At 35.9% G+C, this 21734-nt stretch overlaps 1 protein-coding gene across 9 annotated transcripts in view; it reads right to left on the bottom strand.

Annotated features, from left to right (window-relative positions):
* The window catches only part of Robo2 (roundabout guidance receptor 2), a 522758-nt gene that overhangs the window by 471288 nt on the left and 29736 nt on the right, over window positions 1-21734 (bottom strand). For all 9 annotated transcript variants that reach the window (XM_057763633.1, XM_057763635.1, XM_057763628.1 and 6 more), the window contains exon 2: window positions 2576-2902. In XM_057763633.1, coding sequence (XP_057619616.1) covers window positions 2576-2902 — 327 coding nt within the window. The remainder of the gene's footprint in view (window positions 1-2575; window positions 2903-21734) is intronic.

Genomic DNA, 21734 nt, shown 5'->3' with positions numbered 1-21734 from the left:
ACCGTCTTGAAACCGATCATAACCAGTAACCTGTCATGCGGTGGAGTTCTCAGGTTTATTTCTAACCATCTCCCCTCACCCAGTTTTTGTTTTTCAGTTTAAAATGTAAGAAGAAGCCTTTTCCTGGCTACTTGACAGCATAACTCCTCTCACCTCCATTCATCACCCCAGTAATGTAATCACCAATTCTCTGTCAAAGACGCCTTTGCACGTAATGAAACCACACAGAGGTTGTGATTCAGCACATCCCCTCTTTTCCAACTTATTCTTTCCGAACAGCCTTTAGCAAGCTCTCTGATGCCGAGCAGGTCCATATGTTCTTTACCTCTTCTTTTCCCTATAGCAACATGATGTCCAACTTCAGTTTTCCTCCAAGGCATCACATACAATTAACATCAGAGCTTAAATAATGCGGCCCTTTTTAGGACCCTTTTCCTATATTACTTAACTAGTGATTTTTCTCTATTTAATCTATTATAAAATATTTATATGTTGGTCCTCTGAAGGGCATTCTGAACTCTGACAATAGATCGGAATGTCTTCTTTATTCCTTTCCTTTAGCACATTGAGAGGAGAGTAAGAATTTCTGTGTTCAGAATTTCAGATTTATGTTCTGAAATTCACAATAACATAGAGAAGACTGGCAAAGTAATGGGAGAAAAATTGCAACAAATAAATGAGTATTATTTGATCTTTGGTAGCTTCAAGTGCCACAAACTGTTGACATGACATTAAAAGAAAGAATTGTATTCACTAGAAAATGCAATTTGGAAGTCTTATTTTTCCTTTTGAGATTTTGAGTAATTTAAGCATTTCTTCAAGTTCATTATTTCTACATTAAAAATGCAACTGTCATATTACGTGGGAAAGAATCATGCCTTAATATTTTTCTCTGAAAATAAATTCATTATTTATGATTTAATTAGGGGAGACAATAATTCCTTCAGATGAAATAAAAGATGCATGCGTTTGAGGATCAATTTTAACAAAGCTATGACCCAAGAGTAATGTTCATGACTCTCCTACACAGAGACTATCAGCCAATTTTGATAAACTTTTATGTGTTGAAGTGAAATTAGACAGAGTAAAGTGGTTCTTGGTTGCTGGATAGAAAAAAAGGGTTATTTTATGAAAAAATAAAGTGTCTTCATTTTTCATTCATCAAAAATGTCTGTTTATTTTCAGGGTTCTAGATGTGCAGAAGAATTCCTTAAGAGCAAAAGTTCAAAGAATCAAGATCTGTTCTTAAAATCCTCATTAGTTCATTTGCCACACCTTAGTCATATAGCAGTGATGGGCTCTTAGTCCTTAAAACACGGTAGGACAACCCCAGCCACTCTACAAAGAAACATGGAAAGCTGAATCAGTAGAATTTAGCAATAAAATATTTCGATATGGACAAAAGTTTAAGAAAGAGGTATATTAATGGGAAACATAGGCAGTTTGTGGTTTGTGGAATGAAACTCTAAACCAGAAGAGAGATGGCTTGGGAGCAAGAGCTTCACCAAGATAGTTAAGTTAGATAAAGACTACTTTCGTTTGTTTATCAAAAAACACTCCCAGCTACAAAGACACTGGCATGTTGCTGCAAGTCTCAACTCGCTGCACATAAGCTTTCTAATCTGCTGTGATGCCACATAGAATGCACTGACTTCAGCAAGAGGACCTAAGATCCCTAATGCCTTCCCAGCACCTTCTCTACAAGGAACATTTGCTGTTGTCTCATGCGCAGTTCACAGCAGATGAAACTTTTCCATGAAACAAGAAAGCTACAAGCATAGTGTATAGACATTTAGAGCTTAAATCACAACCTAGCTATAGAGCTTAAATCACAACCCCAGATCCTAAAATCAAACAGTCTGTCACACACCACCCACAAAGTCAATGGAGTCTGTGCTTAAATAGAAGCCAGGAACTAATATCTTTATTTCTGTTGGCAGGGATGGCAAATAAATAAATAGAAAAAAAGTACAAATGGAGGAAGTTGTTATCTCTTTTGATTATTAATAGTGAGTAAAAATCAGAAACTCTGAAACGGCATAGCAAGCTCTTCTTTGATGAAGCTTACTAAAAAAAAATAGTTACCATTATAGTTGATGGTATAGTCTCCCTTCTGTATCTACTGTTATATGTACTGTATAATGTACATATATATATATATACATGATATGTATATATATATATATATCAGTAGCAGAAACATGTGCAATATTGGATTTATGTCTGCATTTCTGACATGTTATACATGAACTTTTGATTTTAACCTAAGCAACAGTGATAATACATTATGTAGCTCATCAATAATTCAAATTTTCAATAAGAGTAGTATCATGCATGTCTTATTGCTATGCTATAATAGCATAGACCTTAAACTACCTCATGCTAATTTGATGTGAATAAAATTGTTGCAGTCCTTATATTGATGGTACTCTAACCATATTTCTTCAGAGAAGCAAAGGTAATGTAGTATTTCATTTGCTTTACTTTATAGGCTTTACACATCAATAAGACACAACCGAACTTACTAAAGTCAAGTGGAATGTGAGTGAACATGAGGCTCATGGTGTTTACTTACATGCCACTTCCAGAGATGCGTTCCGACTCACTGCTTCACCAAGATAGTTCCTTGCAACACAAACGTAGCTCCCTTCATCGGGTTTACTCCTGCGCCCATGCACAATTCGCAAAAAGAATAAGGATCCGCTGGGCAGAAGCATCCTGTGAGACCTGGGGTCATCCTTGTCTGTCTCCACCCTCTCGCCGTCCTTGTACCATTCAATGGTGGGAGTTGGCCGGCCCTCTGCTTTACAGTTCAGAGTCGTGGGCTCTCCCTTGGAGACAATTACATCAGAAGGGTGTTCTACAATCCTGGGGGGAAAGTCTTCCTGACGAAGACGAGATCCTGCAAAACATGAGGCAAGAAGTCAAGTTTAACACTTTTCTTATCTATATTGTATGTTTCATCTATATTCATACTCATAGGGATAAACATTTTCAAATATTTAATGGAATAACCAGATACACTGTTTCATTTACATTTACACTTTTAGCTTTCTATACATCTCTAAATCATCTCAACTCTTTTGTACATTGCCATATAACAATAAATTAATGTTAATCTTAGTGATCAAACTTAACGTGCTCCATAAAAATGGCAAACAAAAGTAAAAAGAACCACTAAGCTCCCTGGGTGGATCCACATTTTGAAATGAGGACCAAGGGGAATAGTAGTGACTTATTTTTTTATTCTCTTAATACGTACTGTTAAGCAAGAGAACAACCCAAGTGAACAAGCCCAACACCATGGGCAAAGACCAGAGAAACCAGACAGTGTACACAACACATTGCTCAATCAGAAAGGACATGATACAGGATGTGGCTGCAAAGTTTCAAGCGAGTCTAAGATATGTGACTTTCATTCTACATGCACACTGAACTGAAGGTGCAGTAACATGACCAGCCAGTATATAGACACATACACATGCACACACACACACACACACACACACACACACACACACGTTTCCTGTATAAAAGATAGACAGCAATACAGGCAAATACCCCTTGAAAATAAAAGTATTAACTAATTAAATAAATAATTACATAAAATCTAACCTTCAGACATGATCCTATAGTGGAAGAAACATCTTTTATATCTTAACATAAATACATATAGAATTTTAGTATTTCACCCTAGGGTAAAATTGATAGGCCATGCAGTTATCTGAATGTTGTCTGTCCTCAGAGGGTGAATGTGCTGGAAGTATGGTCTCCAAGGTGGTAAATTTAAGATAATGGTTACCTGTAAGACACATGACCTGACTAAGAATAGTTACAGGACTGTGGATATCATTGTTGGAAGAGGCTATGGCTGTTATTACAAAAGTTTGTTTGTGCAAAAGTGAATTGTTATAAAATGGACAGTGTGACCTCTGATTGTCTCTCGCTACCTGTCTTGCCTTTTGATCATTATTCACCAATCATTATACCACTTAGTATTCTGTGATGTAGGCAGTATGCCCTCACTTATGGCTATTAGTTGGTTCTATGAAACTGAGAGCTAAATCATCCTCTTAATTTATAAAATAACTAGGTATTTTGCAGTATCTACAGTAAATATGCTGATAAACACACAATGACATTCTAGTGATAAAATAAAAGTTTAGCCATTAAATAATAGAAATATAATATCTGGGCACTTTGAAGATCAAAATTATGCATTATGTTCTATTTTGGATACTTTTGAGGTTCTTTGTTTTGTTTTTAAAATGTATTTGATTAGTTATCGATATGTCTGTGCAAGCCATTGAGCTAATGTTACATGCATTTTTAAACAACCCAACATGAGGGCTGGAAAGCAAATGTTTGTCTCCTGATAGAACGTCAAATGATATCAAAAAACATCTAGATGCTTTTGACTTTTAAACAATCACTGCTTTGGGTACCATTCTATTATATTGTAGATGATGCCTTCCAGTGGAATCAAAAGGATATTCTAAAATCAACAGCCATGCAGGAAAAATAATAATGATTTATAGCGAAGCACCTTACAGTTTGCTATTTGCAACTTTCCAAGCAATCACCTAAAAATTTGCAAATTTCTGTTCTGTAAAGAGAGGTCATATATCTCAGAGTAATTCTAATCTACTTTCAAGCCAATTCAAATACATATGTTAAATCAATTAATGGAACTTAATTTGGCCATGAGTTTACCTTTGCATTTAGGGAGAGAATGTATTTTTAATGGTGGGGACTATCAGTTTTATATCATCAGATTCAGAAAAGAACAGATAGACTGTAAGCATCAGATACCAACAACAAAATTTTCAGTGCAAAATTTTAAAGTTGATTTAATAGATGTGATATACTTGGACAGGGAGATCCAATTTGCACCACAGCAATGTAGGCTGTATCCTTAAAGCAAGTGATGTGTTACAGAAAGTCTTCCTCATTTATAATTGTTTACTTTAAATGCAATTATCATGCCTGCAACAGTTAACTAGAGCAGAAAATAAAATGGAAAGTCTCATAATTCAGACAGAGATGGGGTAAAAGAAATATCTACAAGAATAATTAATAAAAGTACATTCTCAATTTTAAGATATAATTGAAAATGTAAGATTGTATATGAACACCTTAAATTGTGATAGTGTAAAGTTACATTTTGTTTTGAGAGAATCAATAAATAAAACTCAAGTACCTCTATGAAATATTTGTAATTGTATATAAAAACTGATGTTTTGAGCGGGCAGGAATATAGGTATAAGTGATGCTGTATGATATTCCCTCCACTATGTTTTCAGAGAGGTGTAGGCCTTTATATTATGAAAGACTATCAATCTGCTTGGTTTATGCAAAGGACTCAGCTTTGTAACAACACAGACAAAATCTGAAATGACAACAGAACTCAGAGGGGATCCCATACTATATTGTGTTTAGGGGATGGTGCAGGGGGCAGTGATCATACAGAGTGCTTCAGAATGCTGGAACTTACTGACTTTTAATACATGTTGTGGTCTCAAATAAGTATAACAGACAGAATATAAAGATGAAGAAATCACAGAAATCAGAATGTGACTACAGACCTCAAAAGTCTAAAAACACATTTAAAAAAAAATATTTCCTGAGATATACACATCACATTATAGTGGATTCAGTTTTGTGTGACCATGAGTCAAGAATATCTTTGAAGTTCTATTAGAAAAGAAAGAAGATTTGGTGGAAATAGGAGGAGTCAAAAGGAAAGGAGTAAGAAAGAAGGGGTCAAGAAAGGGGAGAAGATATATGAGAAAGAGAGCAAAGGAAAGGGCCATGGGCTGTGAGACTAAAAAAACTTTCAGCATATGCTCCTACTTAATATTGACTGCTAACTCTGCCCAACAATATATGCCTATTTTTTCAAAACTATATCATCTTGAAATGTCTCTTTTTATTGCCCCACAAACTCTTTTCTTCATATTTCAAACAAATTACCTTAATTTCAAAATAGTGTTAATAATAGAGACTAATGGAAAATATGCAAACTCACTTGTTGAACCGACAGTGGTGCAAACAAAACAATAGCTATAGAATTCAGAGTGTCCTTGTAGCCAACATTAAATCTATTATCTACACATTTCTCAATTGGTAATTGTGAAATCAAATTTAATTAAAATGTTTTATTAATCTCATCCCAGCTATTATAAAGAAGAAAAATGGAAAATTTTAAAGGTGTTGAACGATGATGGGAATTGTTGAAAGCTGTGGATAATCATTGATGTCTCTATAACTGAACTGGTCAGAAGAAGAGAAAAGAAACTCAAGATCTTTCATATTTAATGGGACAGACATCCTTAAACACACATACATGGATCCCTGTGGAAGGGGACATAGATAAAATCTCTTTAGTAAAGTAGTAGCATGGGGGGAGGGTGATAGGGAAATGTGGAGTGGAGAAGGGAAGCAGGAAGGAGAGCATGAGTGATCAGGATGATCGAGTTGAGTGAAGGATGGAAAGGCAGAGCAAAGAAAACTTATCTTGATTGAGGGAGAAAATATGGGGTTAGTGAGAAAGGAGGCACTAGTGAAATTCTCAGGAACCCACAAGGGTGACCCCAGCTAAGACCCTAAGCAATAGTGCAAAAAGTGCCTGAACTGCCCTTCCACTGTAGTCAGATTGATAACTACTTTAAATATCGTCATAGAGTCTTCATCCAGTGACATGAGAGGTGATGTATGCTATGAATATGTTTTATTGCCATTGGTTAATAAAGAAGCTGCTTTTGGCCAACAGCTTAACAGAGTAAAGCCAGGCTGAAAGAGATATATAGAGAGGAGGCAGAGTCAGGAAGAATCCATGTAACAGCCACTGGAGACAGACACACTGGAACCTTGCTGGTAAGCCATAGCCATGTGGCAATAGACAGATTAATAGAAAAGGGTTAATTTAAGATATAAGAGTAAGACAGAATTATGCTTAAGCTATTGGACAAACAATATTGCAAATAATATAGTTTCTGTGTGATTATTTTGGGTCTAAGTGGCCAGGCACGAACGAGCAGGCTCAATCCAGTAAATGATGGAAACAAACACAGAGCTACATAGCTAAGCATTGGGCTGAGCACCCAGAGAACATCTGAAGAGAGAGAGAGGCAATAATATGAGCAAAGTAGTCAAGACCATTATGGGAAAACCCACAGAAACAGCTAACCTATGCTTGTGGGAGCTCACTGACTCTGGATTGACAGCTGGGGGTCCTACATAGGATTGAACTAGGCCCTCTGAATGTGAGTGACAGTGGTGTCACTTAGGAAGTTTGTGGAACCAATATTTATCCCTAGTATATAAACTGACATTTTGGAGCCTGTTCCCTATGTAGGGATACCTTTCTCAGTCTAGATACAGGGGGGAAGACCTTAGTCCTGTCTCAATATGATGAGACAGACTTTCTTGATTCCCCACGGGAGTCATCATCCTCTCTGAGGAGTGGATGGAGGTGGGTGGGTATAAGATGGGGGAGCAGGAGGATAGGAAGGAGAGGGAACTGGTATTGGTATGTAAAAAAAAGATTGATTTAAAAATAAAAAAAATCAAGAAGAACAAGAATGTCTTACATATTTGCTGTGGGTATTTTAAAAAGTATGTCTTCTAAACTTGATTTCAATCAAAAAACTATCCAAATGTACTACCCAAATTTTTAAAAATCAAACATCTGCTTTGATTTTTAAAGGTGATTCATGAGAATCACCCAGAATATCTTTAAATATGAAATGGTTCACAAATGTGTATGCCATCCCTCACCAGGCCCAAACCAATATCTGTATTTTCCAATTTTAGAGAATGTGCCAATGGACAAACCTTGAGATGTTTCTTTCCTTTTTCATTGTATGTGGGCACACAATGGAAGTATGTGTACAAAGATGGGTGTGGGTGCACATGTCCATGTGATGCATGCTCACATATGTTTGCCTGCACCTGGAGGGTAGAAGTTATGAAGGTTTTGTTCTTTGACTACTTTCCTCCTTGTCTTTGGAATGGCATCTCTCAAAGAACATGGATTTTTCCAAATTTGTCTAATCTGTCTGACCAATGAGCTCCCTTGATAGTTCTGGAAAGCACAAATCTCTGGTTTCTTCAATAAGCAGGGAGCAGGGAAGGAATATAGGAAGGCACAATGTTAAAGTTTCTACTCAGACAAGATCATGCATTTAGCTATATCCAAACATCCCATGGTCATATCAGCAAATGTGTCCTTGACCACTCTCTTAAAAATTCAAATGTACGCAACGAAAAATTCCCATTTTTCAGAGACTTTCTAATGTTTTTAGAATGTTTTACTTCTCTAAATTTCCATGCATTGTTAGTTCTTTAAATATTGTGCAAATGGAGAACAACTTATAACTCATGAATACTGCTACATTTTTGCTGTATTGAGTCAATAGCTACTGATGAGGATTATAGGACTTTCCTTCTCAGAAGTGATGCTAGTCACGTGATGCGATAACGACAATCAAACATCCAGAAGTGTGCCTCTTGATCTCACTTCAAGGGTTTTTAAGTAAAATGTCCCGGCCTCATTATTCAGTAGCACAACAGTATTTTTTTTTTTTTACAACTTAGCCTTATTTTAAATTTACAAAACAAATATCTCTGTCCTGAGATTTTCTTGTAGAAGAACTTCATTACTAATTAGAAGCAGAGTAGGTAGTTCTTTTCCGACAGCAGAATTTCCGGAGTTTCAATTTTTTCTGTCTTAAAATGTATGTTATTGTTCTCCTTATTTATAGTAATTACATTGTTCAATCAAATAAGTCTCCCATAAGCTATTATACTAGTAAAAGTAATCCAGGGAGGTAACTACAATTATGACAATATTTAAGTTACAGATGAATGTTAGAGGATTATCTCCATCCAATTTTGATGACTACAATAAGCAAGAAACAGCATTTTGAAAATGAAGGATAGAGGTTATTACTCAACTACTATTAATGTTATTGCTTATCTCATTTTTGTGGCATGAATCAAAGATGAACATCTCATTTAAGTTTTTTCCATAGACTAAAAGAGATAGGTAGATGACAGATTACAGGTAGATAATTTGATGGTAGGCAAATGGTTGATAGATACATAGATAGATGGATTATAGACAAACTAAAGACAAGTCTGTCATTAGGATAATAAGTAGTCAGTATATCTCATTTTTTCCTCTGTAAACCATTATAAATATTCTTTCAAAATTCAGCCCATAAAACACTGAGCAAATTAACAAGAGTGTTTCTTTTCTGAGGAGAAATTTTACATCCATGTTTTATGGCTTGATACATTTAATTTCACCCACTCATAGCTCTATATTCTGCCACCAGAATAAACACAATTCAACAAACATTTTTCTCAGAAACAGAATGTGAGCCGGTGCTACATTGATCAGCACGTATAATAATCAGTATTAAGTTGAATTCATGAATAACTCCACTAAATCAACCATGATGACTTTTGCTACATTTATTTCAGGAAGACTACATCACAGTGTGCCTCCCTTGATGGAATACAAAGAGTAGAAAAAAGATGTAAAGATAATATTTTCCTCTAGAGATTCTGTAATAGGATAGGATACATGTAAGAACTTTATTATATTTGAATACTACTAAAACTCTATGAAGACCATACCTAGATATGTTTAAGTTTTTCCTAACCTCTGGAAGTACATGAAATATATTTGATGCTACCCTATAATATACTAAATTATGAAATTAAAGGTAGGCTTAATCTGGAATCAATATCAAAATAGAGACATAGAAATATTACTTTAGGTATTGTATTTCAATGTAGATGCCAAACTAACCTTTTATTAAATGAATTGTCAACAAATAACATGATTCTTATGATTCGTTTTATCATTCAATGGGCAATTTATTTGTCAAAGCACCTAGTTTCATAATAGGATATCCAGCAGGTCCCTACATGTATCCTATTTTCTGGAATGCTATACAGAAGGCTTTGCCATCAAACAAAAATCAGACTCAGATTCACATTTTATAGTGAAGAACCAAGAAAATAACCAAGTACATAGCAGTGAGATTTATTCTCCCAGACCTGGACACTCTGAGCTTCCAGAGTGACTTTTCTTCGTGTGTTCTCTGTTTTATTAACTCTTTAGGGAGTATAAAACCTTAAATTGCCAAGCAATGTTCAGTCCTTCATTTTGTTCTGTTGACTTTGCACTGTGAGGACTAGTTGGTGGGTTCCAGGTATCCACCAGTCTCTGTCCCAGCAGCACTGAGAATGTTAACAACTACTGCTTTGCCTAGTCTTATACATGAGAATTAAATATCTGAATTCAGGATGTGAGAGTGGGAGGCAAACACTTTACCCACAGAGCCATCTCCTATGACCTCTGAGTCATGATGAATATGTTTAGCCAACGATAAGTTGGCAATGTATGACATATCTTAAAAGCAAATATTTAATTCATGATTTAAAAAAAAGTGAGTAATTTTTTTTTCAAAATTTTCTTTTTTGTTCATATTAAATGGATTAAAACTAAGATAAAAAAATCGTTTTCTAAATTTCTCACATGTATTTCAATTACCACTGTTAACAGAAATTGCTGGAAATATTGAATCTGAAATACATTCCCTACTCCTGTCTACACTTTCTTGCCCTATTCAGTACCTTTTGTTAGGGAAGTTTTAATCTCTTGTTGGTATATTTGTTGGCTGCTCGTATTCAAGATATCGATCCCTAAGCAGGTAGCCCTGGTGGCAGGTAAATAACAGCCTTCACAGCTAGAGCAAAGTTTGTATAGCTTACCATCAGTAACTGTAGGTGACCGAGTACAGAAGCAGACACATGGGAATATTCACATGTATAACATTAAAGAGAAATCTTTATGTATGGATTAGAATTTATCCCAGATATTTTAGGGGTAATATTCCTCCAGAGAAATTAACTTCCTATTTTATAAATTCATGTTCCAACAATTCGGTGAGCAGGCAATGAATTCAGCTGGATATCTATCCAGTCCAATTTCAAATCAATTCGATCCATCTTAATGGTGGAAGATATTCTTTAAAGAGTAATTTGCCACCAAATCAGAGGTCTTCATGGGTTAGACAGACCTGCCTTATATTGACAAAAGCAATCCTTATTCTTGTATCTTTGAAATCTAGTTTCTTATTATCATATTTATAATACTGTGTCATGGTTTAAAACTGCATTGCCTTTGCAAAATACAATAGGATGAAACAATCTCAAATACATTAAATTGTATAATAACGTTTAGTTTTCTAAAAACTATTGACATCAATTTTATGGCCACGATAAACTCGTAATAGACTGATGATATGCTGGCCTCCTATTCTACTTTGTAAACAATATATCTTGATAATTCTGTGTCAGTGCCTTTAATTTCCATGACTATAACTAAAAAAACCTGATAGTGTCTAAAAATCCTTATTCCCATCATCACAAATATTTAACTTGTGTGATATACTCTTTAAATATTTAGTTTTTATAAATTTGCTTAGAATGCTTAAAATTTTTTCTAACGTAAAATGCTTTATCATAAGGACAAAATGAACTTGGATAATCTGTTTAAAATTGCATACAGATTCCTTTTCTTGTGTAATAAATGGGGCAGTTTTAAATAACAGAATTGAAAATATTATTATAATTCTAATTCAGACAGTTCCTTGAAATAATACTGGCTCAATTATGAACAAAAATAATAATGTTATCCTGAGTTAAATTCATGAGATTCCTTAGGTTCAAGAGATGAGCATGCATTTAGACAATGACTAGGAGCAGGAATAATGGCTCAATGTGTGAAACACTTATACTGAAAGTGTGAGGACCAGAGTCATGCAGGGCAGACATGACAGCACACGGTTATAAATCCCAGAAAATTTAGAGGGAGCTGGGTGGTGAAGACTGGCAATGCCCCTGAAACTCTCAGGCCTGGTATAAGTAACAGCATACAAAACATGTCTCAAACATGTTAGACGGTGTGAATCATAACCAAAGCTTGTCCTCTCACCACACATGCAAGGTATCATATATGTGTGCAGGCTCACAGAGACGCACACAAACTTAAAAAAACAATTATGTGACACTTCCTTATTTTCAGCCAACATCCACCTCTTGAGAGTTTGTCTATTCTTCTCAACATTATACTTAAGCCAGGGAATGAAGGGTGTTACCTAAAGAAGGGGTACAAATACATAAGACTTTTTGATGAATGATCAGGTCTATCAACAGCAGACCTGAACTGCTAATAATGTTTCACCCTAAGTATGATAACTCAACTGTAAACTGAAGACAACTGTGAGATGCCAAGTTTCTCACTCACTCCAACGTTTGGTTTACTTGTTTCAGTACACAGCAGTGTCAAACCGACAACATTGCTGAATATACTGATATTTCTCCATGTTTTGAATGCTATGTAATCAATTAGTTGGTAAATGTTGTCTATTATTGTAGTGTACCATGGTTTCATTATCACAACCTCTATCACTATATTGAGAGGAATTTGTTACTATGTAAAGACAACAGACTATGTTTCATAGGATATAGTCCTTTTGATACAGTAAGAAGTCATTCAATAAGTAACTTGAATACATCTGTGTTCTTAATCTCTGCTGCTGTCTATTGCTACCCAGTGAGCTAAAGCCACTCTGAGTAACACACTTCCCAGGATCCTGAAGGAGCCAAGCCTCTGAAGCTCAGCAGGTTGATCAACTTATGTCATATGCTATCTACAGTTCTAAATATGACAGCATCATGTTCGCCATGACTATGTTACATAAATACACCAATAAGTCAAGAATGTTCATTTCAAGGGAGGTCAGACCATTGGAATTTTGATTTGAAACATGTATAAAAGACATATAAACTAGCCATTATAGCTTACAATGAACAAGATGTACAGGATTTTAGTAGCAAGTATTATTACCTAGGAATGTCAAAGAACTTATTTGCAAATTGTGCTCATTTTCTTGTGAATAGATATGTGTAGTATCTGAAGTATTTTATTAAAAAACGTCTCCAGCAACATAAATGAGATTTCATGAAAAATCTGTAAAACCCCTGGGGAGTTCATCTTTAAGCGCTGTCTATGTCTTCGTAGATTTTCATCAGAAGTTTAGTGAGGTTTAGAGGACATTAATACATATTTTCTAAAGGCTCACTGGTGTGATTTAAATAGCATAAAATTAAGTTCAATGCTATAATTCTATCTCAGTTTAGCCCTTACTAGAAGTTTCAAGAAATGGACAAAATGAAATTATACTCTTTGCCCATTACAACATATTTTTTCTTGAAATGTCTAAATCATAACTGTACTATACAGTGTACTTCACAATAAAACTATACTTTATGAACTAAATTATTCATCACGGGGACCACCATGGTGATCCCAATGGATGAAGTGTTCTCGAGAATGGTGGGAGTGGCTGACTTAAATTCAGTCTTTCTTTAGACTGTATAACAACATATTCAAATTCTTTGCTGAAGCCTGTACCTTGGGAGGAAAGGAGCCTTGTAAGGGAACTAATTGAAAACAGCTTGTATTATCACATTGTTTTTGCTTCTCAGACTCGGAGTGAATGGATTTCACAGGTGACCAACCTGAATGGATGGGATAGTATCATAGTTCTACAGCGAACAAATCCAAGTTCACACTATTTCACACAGAAGCAAATGGAAAATGTTCACTACGCTAAAAGCACACCACTTTTTTAAATACAAAGTATGTATGCTAAAGCAGCTTCAAAGATTTTCAAATGCTCATGAGCCTACAAAAATAACTGGAATTCAAAATTCCCTTGATTTTCATTCATTTAACACAGTAAAATAATAAATATACATAATTTAAGCATTTGTCTTTCAGAAAAAATCATTTCCACAGCTTTATTTGGAAAACCACAATGATTCTGAACAGCCACCAGTCGTAAGGCTATGTGAATGGCTGACTGATTTTAGGCTACAAACTAGAACTATGATAGTAGATAAGGAATATGAATTACCTTAATGGCCAGGGCACGTTTCATCTGGGGATCTACTTTCGTCTTACCTTTTACTATTAATGATATCTCTTGAAGGCTTTTAAAGTGAGAGCTTTAGAAGAACTTTAAATATCCTTCCAAAGCATGTCTTCTGTTTCAGAAGAAAATGACTATCAGATAATATCACTGCTGCAACAAAAATCTTGAGTGGTGTTTTCAGTGAAATGATTCAGTGTGAAGGAAAAAAAAAAAAGGAGCTTATTTTTCTACTGAATGGAGAAAAGCACCAAGAAAGGGTGCTGTAAATGTCTTCAAATGATCTTTTCTCTGCTTGAATTGTGCGCTATGGAACTTTAAGAGGCCCAATTCTTCAGATCTCTCAAAAACGTCTGCCATTTTCAGGAAATTTATTGGGGGAGTGGTCTATTCTACTCAGTGCATTTACTTTGAAGAGTTATCTAATGAGGGAGCAGGTGAAATTGATCATCCTAGATTTGCAGTGAGCAGGTTATTAACATGCGCAGGGAATTAACTTCATTCAGTCACTGAAAATGTAACACTTTATTGTATCAAAGCCAGAGGAGTAGAAAACAGAAATGATCTTGATAAAGCTGGAAGGAGGAGGCTGACAAGAAGGCCAAAAGAGCCCTAGAGCTGCAGTGGTGTGGAAAGCAACAGGAAGACAGCTTAGGGTAGGATATGGTCTGGATATGACCTTCACAGTCTGGTATTTAGTACATCAGACTCTGACCGGTGGTATCTTATAGAAGAGCAGCAAATAAAAAAATGTGAAGAAAATGGAAAGTGCTTGAACATAAGGACAGAGTAACCATCCTGTAATTAATAAGTTCTGTGGTTCCTTTGCTGAAAAACCAAGTGTGTGTGTGTGTGTGTGAGAGAGAGAGAGAGAGAGAGAGAGAGAGAGAGATGCATATTTACATGCCTTCAGAAGGCACGTGATATTATTTTTTTATACATTTCTAACATAAATGGAACAAAATGGTGAAGACCCCTGTCTTTGAATTGTGTGTAAATTATTGAACTGACTTAGAGTGTTGTAATTCTGGACTTAGTTAATGGATCCCCAGGTAACTCTGACTTAATCCTCTCTGTAGTACTTCCCACGGAGCTCATTCTGTCTCATTGAGTCTGTTATTTATTATCTCTATGACCCAAGCCTCAAATCTCTACGATCTTCAGCTCTGGAAAGAGCTGAAGCTCCTTTTCTCAGGAGCTCACCTGCAGGCTCAGTGATCTCTTCAGATTTTATTTTCAGACGAATGGCCTCATTCCTATCCTTGTGTCAATTCTCTTCCTCCTCTCCTTCCTGACATCTTCTCTAGCTTTCTCCTAGTTTCTAAGTGCACAGTATCTCAATAATTGGCTTGAACTCCTCAATGACTTCCATATCCGCTTTATCGTAGATCCCCATGCAATCTTCCTTTTTCTCCAGATGTGTGCATGTCCGTCATTCCCACTGTCACTGTCTCTCTTAAATCTCAGTTCCACAATGTCATGAGCCAAAGCATATAGTTTGTCTGATTTTAGTGTCTTCTTTCCTTCCACATTTGTTCAAATTCTACAAAAATTAATAAAAATTTCAGAATATCTAAGTAAATGTTTTCTTTGAAAAAAGTTTGTCAGTAAAAATCTCAAACTTTATTGAACATCCCTGAATTCTTTCATCTCCCTGGTGAATAGAAATCCACTTCCCCAGTCAGCTGATTTAAAATTCGACTTTTCTAAATCCAGTTTACACAGTCAGGATTAAGCAAATTGCTCTATGAGTTTTACCATGAAGTGCAAAACTCTGAACCTCAATGCCAAGGCTCAGCGTTTATCTGGACATTTATTCATGTTTCCACAAAGCCTTTGTCACTTGGTCTGAGGTACCAGAACATCCCATACTACATTAACACTTGGCCATGTTACTCATTTTCTGAGTTTCAAAATGCATTGGCTACAAGGTATTACAACTGAAATAGAGAATCCTATATGTCATTGAGATAATTTGTCCTGGAGATATTTATGTAAATGGTTCATTTTGACATGGGCCCATAGGTCAGCTGTACAAAATAGAACTCCTGAAATAGCAAGGCAAGCCATGGCTTAACCCGGCTGACTGTTTTTCCATATGGAGTATGAGTGCTTTTAAATATGTACAAAAATATTATCTACTAACGAGGGGCCTCAATTAACCTCTGCACATTACTCCTGAGATCATTAGTAGAAACAAAGACAATTCCATCAATGCAGTTGACATATGTTCATCAGCCTTGCTGTTTGTGTGTCCGGCATATGGAATTTGAGCTCTAATGCACAAAAACACAGAAACAAATTTCAGAGGGAAAATATATCAATTATCTAAAGTCTATCAACAATCAGCAAAGGAGGAGGCTGTATCTCTGTTGTCATTAGTTTACAACCAAGCGATTACTTTAATTATCCTCATCGGGTCTCGGAAAGGTATTAAACACCCAATGATCAGTCACAGAAACAAAGGCATGAATAAGAACACATGTATAACTCCTCCAGGCTCAATGAGCCCCACCTTGATGTACTGACGGCTCTTAATGAATGACTGCCACCAATTAGACAAACAACAGTTAGACTGAACACTGGAGAGTCCAAACAGAATGAGGAGTTGACCCCTGAAGTCTAAATTATTTTAGGTGCTATTTAATTTCTCATACAATAGCAAGACAAACTCCCATGATTTTTCTCATCCAGAGCCACTCTGTTAAATAATTGTAAATTTTTCAGTCTTAAGAAACTTAAGAGTTTGCTCTTTTCTTTTTCTGAATTTTGTGGTTTGTGGGTTGATACTCTTTTTTATTATGATCAACTGAAATCTAGGAGTACAGATTAGAAATGGTAGCCTAATACAGTCTGTAAATGCAGGGCCACAGAAGACAGTGTGCTTACAATCAGCAGCGCTGATACAGAACTTAAACGCAGGTCTGGCTCTCAGATAACACATTGTCTTTGCAGTAGAAGAAGAAGGGATTTGAAAGGATTAGATTCTGTTGCTAAGACTGTGAAGGATTACAAAATACATCCAAGTGAGAGGGCCTGGGAAGTATTGCATAGAGCTCCAGTGAGCTTGTGTCAGGAATATGTATACATAGTCATTCCTGTGGTAGGCACATTGCTGAAAGTGACCATGACCCGTAGGATATTATCCAACAAGCCCTAAATTTTACAACATTTAATATGCTTTTATACGAGCAATTGCCTTCCCTCACTTAACAAAAATAGAAATTCTCCCTGCTTGCGCTGGCAAGCAGCCAATGTCTGTCTGTACCATGATTATTTTTGAATGACTTGCCACCACCTTTAATGCTGTGCTCTCTCATAGCAGATTCTAGGTTCCCTTTTAGTCCATCCCACCATGAATTACATTTCCCTGATTATTTGTAATACCCCGTGGCATCTTCTCGGACAGTCCTTGGAGTCCACACAACCCCAAAGTGCCTGAGAAGTGAGATCATAGGGAGTCTCCACTTCCTCAGGTCCCTTCAATGGAATCCAAGATACAACTGCCTTCCTTACAGCAAGTATTACTGTTATAGCTCAAGGTATAATAATAAGATTTCAATTTCAATGACCGTCGGACTGTAATGGGTCATATTCCCAGTACTACATGAGCATTTAAAATGATGCTTCATTTACTTCCAAATCTGTGAATATTTTTCTTTGACAAGCAGGGTCAAACACTATGTACCCAAACAAGATAGTTCCAGTAACCTGCAATTTTTCATAGATCAGCACAGCTAATGAACATACATAAAAGCCACAATGCATCCACAGTCATAGGAACCACATTCTACTTATTTTCTCTCAAGGAGGAATCTGACACTCGATATTAGCGTCACATATTAAACAATATATACAATGCCAGTGAGTGTCTTATAAAAAATCAAAATGTATAATGTACATATGTAATTATATCAATAGAGTTACACACTGTTTTATGCAAATGCACCTAGTCATTAATACAAGATTCCACTAGCTATGTGTTTATGAAGAGAAAAACACAAGCAAATATTTTGAAACTTGCTGCCCTGGTGCCAGAGGCAGTTGTATGCATGAGGCAGAGGACACAGGTCTAGTCTCACAGTCTACTGTAACTAGCTGAGCTGCAAAGAGCTTTCTAATTCTTGGCAGAATAACAAATTCTCGGGCAGAGAGGGGATGGGGTGAGATTTTTTTCTCCTGTAAGTAACTTAATGAATGAAGTACTAATTAACATTATGACATTGATAAATGGAGAGAGAGATTAGGGATGTACTCGATATTCAGACCTTCGCAGATGGACTGTCAAAGCCACATTAATTCCTATCTCATTGGAGCATCTGCTTCTCCCATAATCCACTGGCCCTTGGTACGAACAACACAAACTGTTGTGACTCAATTCGATTTATATCAATCTAATTTCTTTTAATCCAATTTGTATTCCAATCAACTACCTTCTAATCACTTAAATCTTCAGCCTCCATCTGGTAAATTTTCCTTCAAAATTAACGGAGCAGATGCCTCTGCGATTGTCTTCCCCAGTCAAGCTAATCAGACCCTTGCAGCGGCCTGGAGAGGACCCTGAATAGGTACGTGACTTACAGTGGTGCCCTTCTAGTTACAAACACCATGAGGGAGGAAGACCGTTTTATCTAACGTTAATTGGTTCATTTACATAACACTGCTTGGGAAGAAATACAGGATACAAAAGACACTACCATGAGAACAAAACCTGCTCACTGGTCATCCAAGCTTTACTGTTCAACCTGTCTTCTGTCTAGACTAACAAAGAAGGTAAGAGGATATTATTTATCAACTAAAGGATTCCAAGTCTCTTCTGCACTTGATTATACTACAGGAAGTTTGTCTAATAGCCACAAATTCATATGGAGATTCAACATTGGTCAACTAACGTTTTCTTAAAATAGGCTTTTGGACTTCAGAACTACGCACTAATTTATTCTATAAAGCATACGGGATATGAACAAAACAGCCCCTGGCTAGCGCTGACATTTATACCCAGTGAACTTCCACAGTGAACTGTGATTAAGGTCACAGATTAAATGTACCCCCATAGACCAACCAGCCCTACCTGTGGAATACACATCACTGTGCCAAGAACATATTTAGCAAGCAAATAAATAACGGTTCCAGGACATATAAAGGCAAAAAACCACAGCAATCTATACTTCACAGCCACTTAAATTTAGTTTCATTAAGTAATATTCATATTTGCTATGTATTGCTTTTTAAACACTATCTTTGTTTTTTATAAATTTCAAGTCACTGTCAAGTAAGGACATTAATGTATCTGAAGAGGGAATTGGCCTCAAAGCACTTTTCCTGTTAGACAAAACACTTAAGATTAACTAGTAAACAGTAAAATCAGACTACCATCTGCTTGGAGTAAATTTCGCCTAGGAAGTCCTGTTAATATTATGAAACAGGAAATAGTGTCAAAAACCCTTCATAAAGCATAACATTTATCAGTGGATAAATTAAACCACTGAGCATTTAGTTAATCTACTCCTATAGTTCCGACTAGAGTCAGATCACAAAAGGGCTTATGGGAAGCTGAGACACTGGGTGTCTCCAGAAACCATCATGACTGAGTTGAATGTGTAAGAGAACCCAAAAAAGTCGGGGCTGGTGGGGACCTGTGGTTATTATCTATTTCAGTCTTAAGGCACTGATGGATACACAGCTCTCAATGAGTAAGTATATCTACCTCTTCTGAGCTCATCTCTGTCTTATTGGCTCTACACTCAATTGTGAGACATAAGGTGAAGAGTTAACAACTGTATGGCATTAACTCACTCTGTTGGTACCTCACTGTGCCATGGTGAGAATGCTCTCACTTAGCCCATGTTATGAGAGGAAAAATGACCTAATAAGGCATAGTACGTTCAACGGAGTGTCTGAGACAAAATGTTCTAGAAAAACAAAGAGTCCGCTCAAAGGGGAGAGCACAGGTGTGCACTGTTAGATTCTCACATGTGTCTAGAGGTGCATTAAGTGAACCATAGTTAAAGCATAGTGTCAGTCTTCTCAACATAATTTATGATTTCCAGTGACAAGGATGTTGTAACAGTATGTTGGTTTTAGGTACTAGAATGATGTTTATTTGTGAATGGGATCAAAAAGTGATTCATAAATTACTCTTCATTAGAAAAAAAATACATTAATTTAAAGCCACACTAAGATGACAGGAAAAAAGATGGTACATGATTGAAGTGATATGGCTACAGAAAATATAGACTACATTTTGTTATTTATGTCAACATAAAGGTGAAGTAACATTATTGTTCTGTTCATTATTTTTCTCATCAGGAAGCTACTGACTGAAGGGAACAACCGTCTACACATTATTACTTATCCATTTTGAGGCTGTTTGTATAAGCAAGGACCAAAATCTCATATCATTTCAAGAGGGGGAACTCAGCAAAAACTTTGGTACTTTTCTGATGTTACCAATGTGAATTATTATTGAGTATATATTTCTCTTGAAGTATCAGTTTATCAACAAGACACTCTGTATTACATGCCCTAAAATGCAGGTATGACATGAAAAGAAAGTGTTCTCCATTGGAATTAACATGAAAAACAGGATATCTAATGAACATATAGCTGGGAATGTTGCTCTTGAGAGAAATTACAATCCTAATTTATAAGAGACCATACATTCTATTATTATATACAATAATAGCTCATTTGAATACACTTAAATTTATTTGATGTATTTATATTTCTAGCTATGCAATTTCAAGTGATGTTCTGGAAATGTAACAACAGGACCGTTTTAGCAGTAAAAAAGTTAATTTAATATTTTAAAATCATTCCTCTAAATCATGGGCAAGAAAGAATGGCAATACACCACACATTTCTAATGAAGTTTTGGAAGACCAGCTTGCTACTTGCCTTTTCTTTGGGCACAGTAAGTAAGGTCTTCTGAAATGACATTATTTCTTCATATTATTGTGTTTGCTCATTGACTCTTTTTTTTAATCTATTTGCAGGTAATGTTCCAGTGATTAATTCATGTCATAAGCAGGAAGAAAAACACAACATTAAAGTTGCTGCTTTCCCTAGAGACAGGTACTCAAAAATTAAAAAATACAAAACTGTGAATTCACCCAGGTCATGTCTTTTTTTTTTTTTTAATTTCACTGGCTATATTAGTTCTTTCCCTGCCCTAAAGGAAACATCTGTCAGAAAACCAGCTGAACTAATAAACACCCTAATGTGCTAGAAAAAACTCTGCCTTGATTTGTTCAAAATATAATAGAGGAACACAAAAGACCGTCTCAGGAATGTAGCTAATCACATTAGTGGGCGTTTGTGAAGAAGAAAGACACATAAAAAATCATCTGCTCCTAACAACTTCCTCTGCGTCATGGAGTATGGCACAGGTGGCCAGGGTCATATTTTAAAACTGAACCTCAAAGTGAAGAAAGATGAGAACACGCAAGGCAGGTTGACACGGTAAGGTTTCCTTTATACAGGGACAGGAAAACACTTTCACCTCGCCTACTAGTATTTGTGAAAACAAACTGAGCATACTTGGATATTTATGCAAATATAAATTTGAATTTGCACCTATAATTCATAAATGTGCACAGTACTGGTGATAAAAGTGAAATATTATCATTACCTGTTTAATGAGCATGCTCATTTGTCCTTGAGAAACCTTAAATTATTATGTAAATGCTGTGCATCTGTATATGTTTATCAAGCATTTTT

The sequence above is a fragment of the Chionomys nivalis genome, chromosome 3 (assembly GCF_950005125.1).
Source record: "Chionomys nivalis chromosome 3, mChiNiv1.1, whole genome shotgun sequence".
In the NCBI taxonomy this organism is placed as follows: Eukaryota; Metazoa; Chordata; class Mammalia; order Rodentia; family Cricetidae; genus Chionomys; species Chionomys nivalis.
Note: the sequence above shows the minus strand (reverse complement) of the source record. Positions and strands in the feature narration are given on the sequence as shown.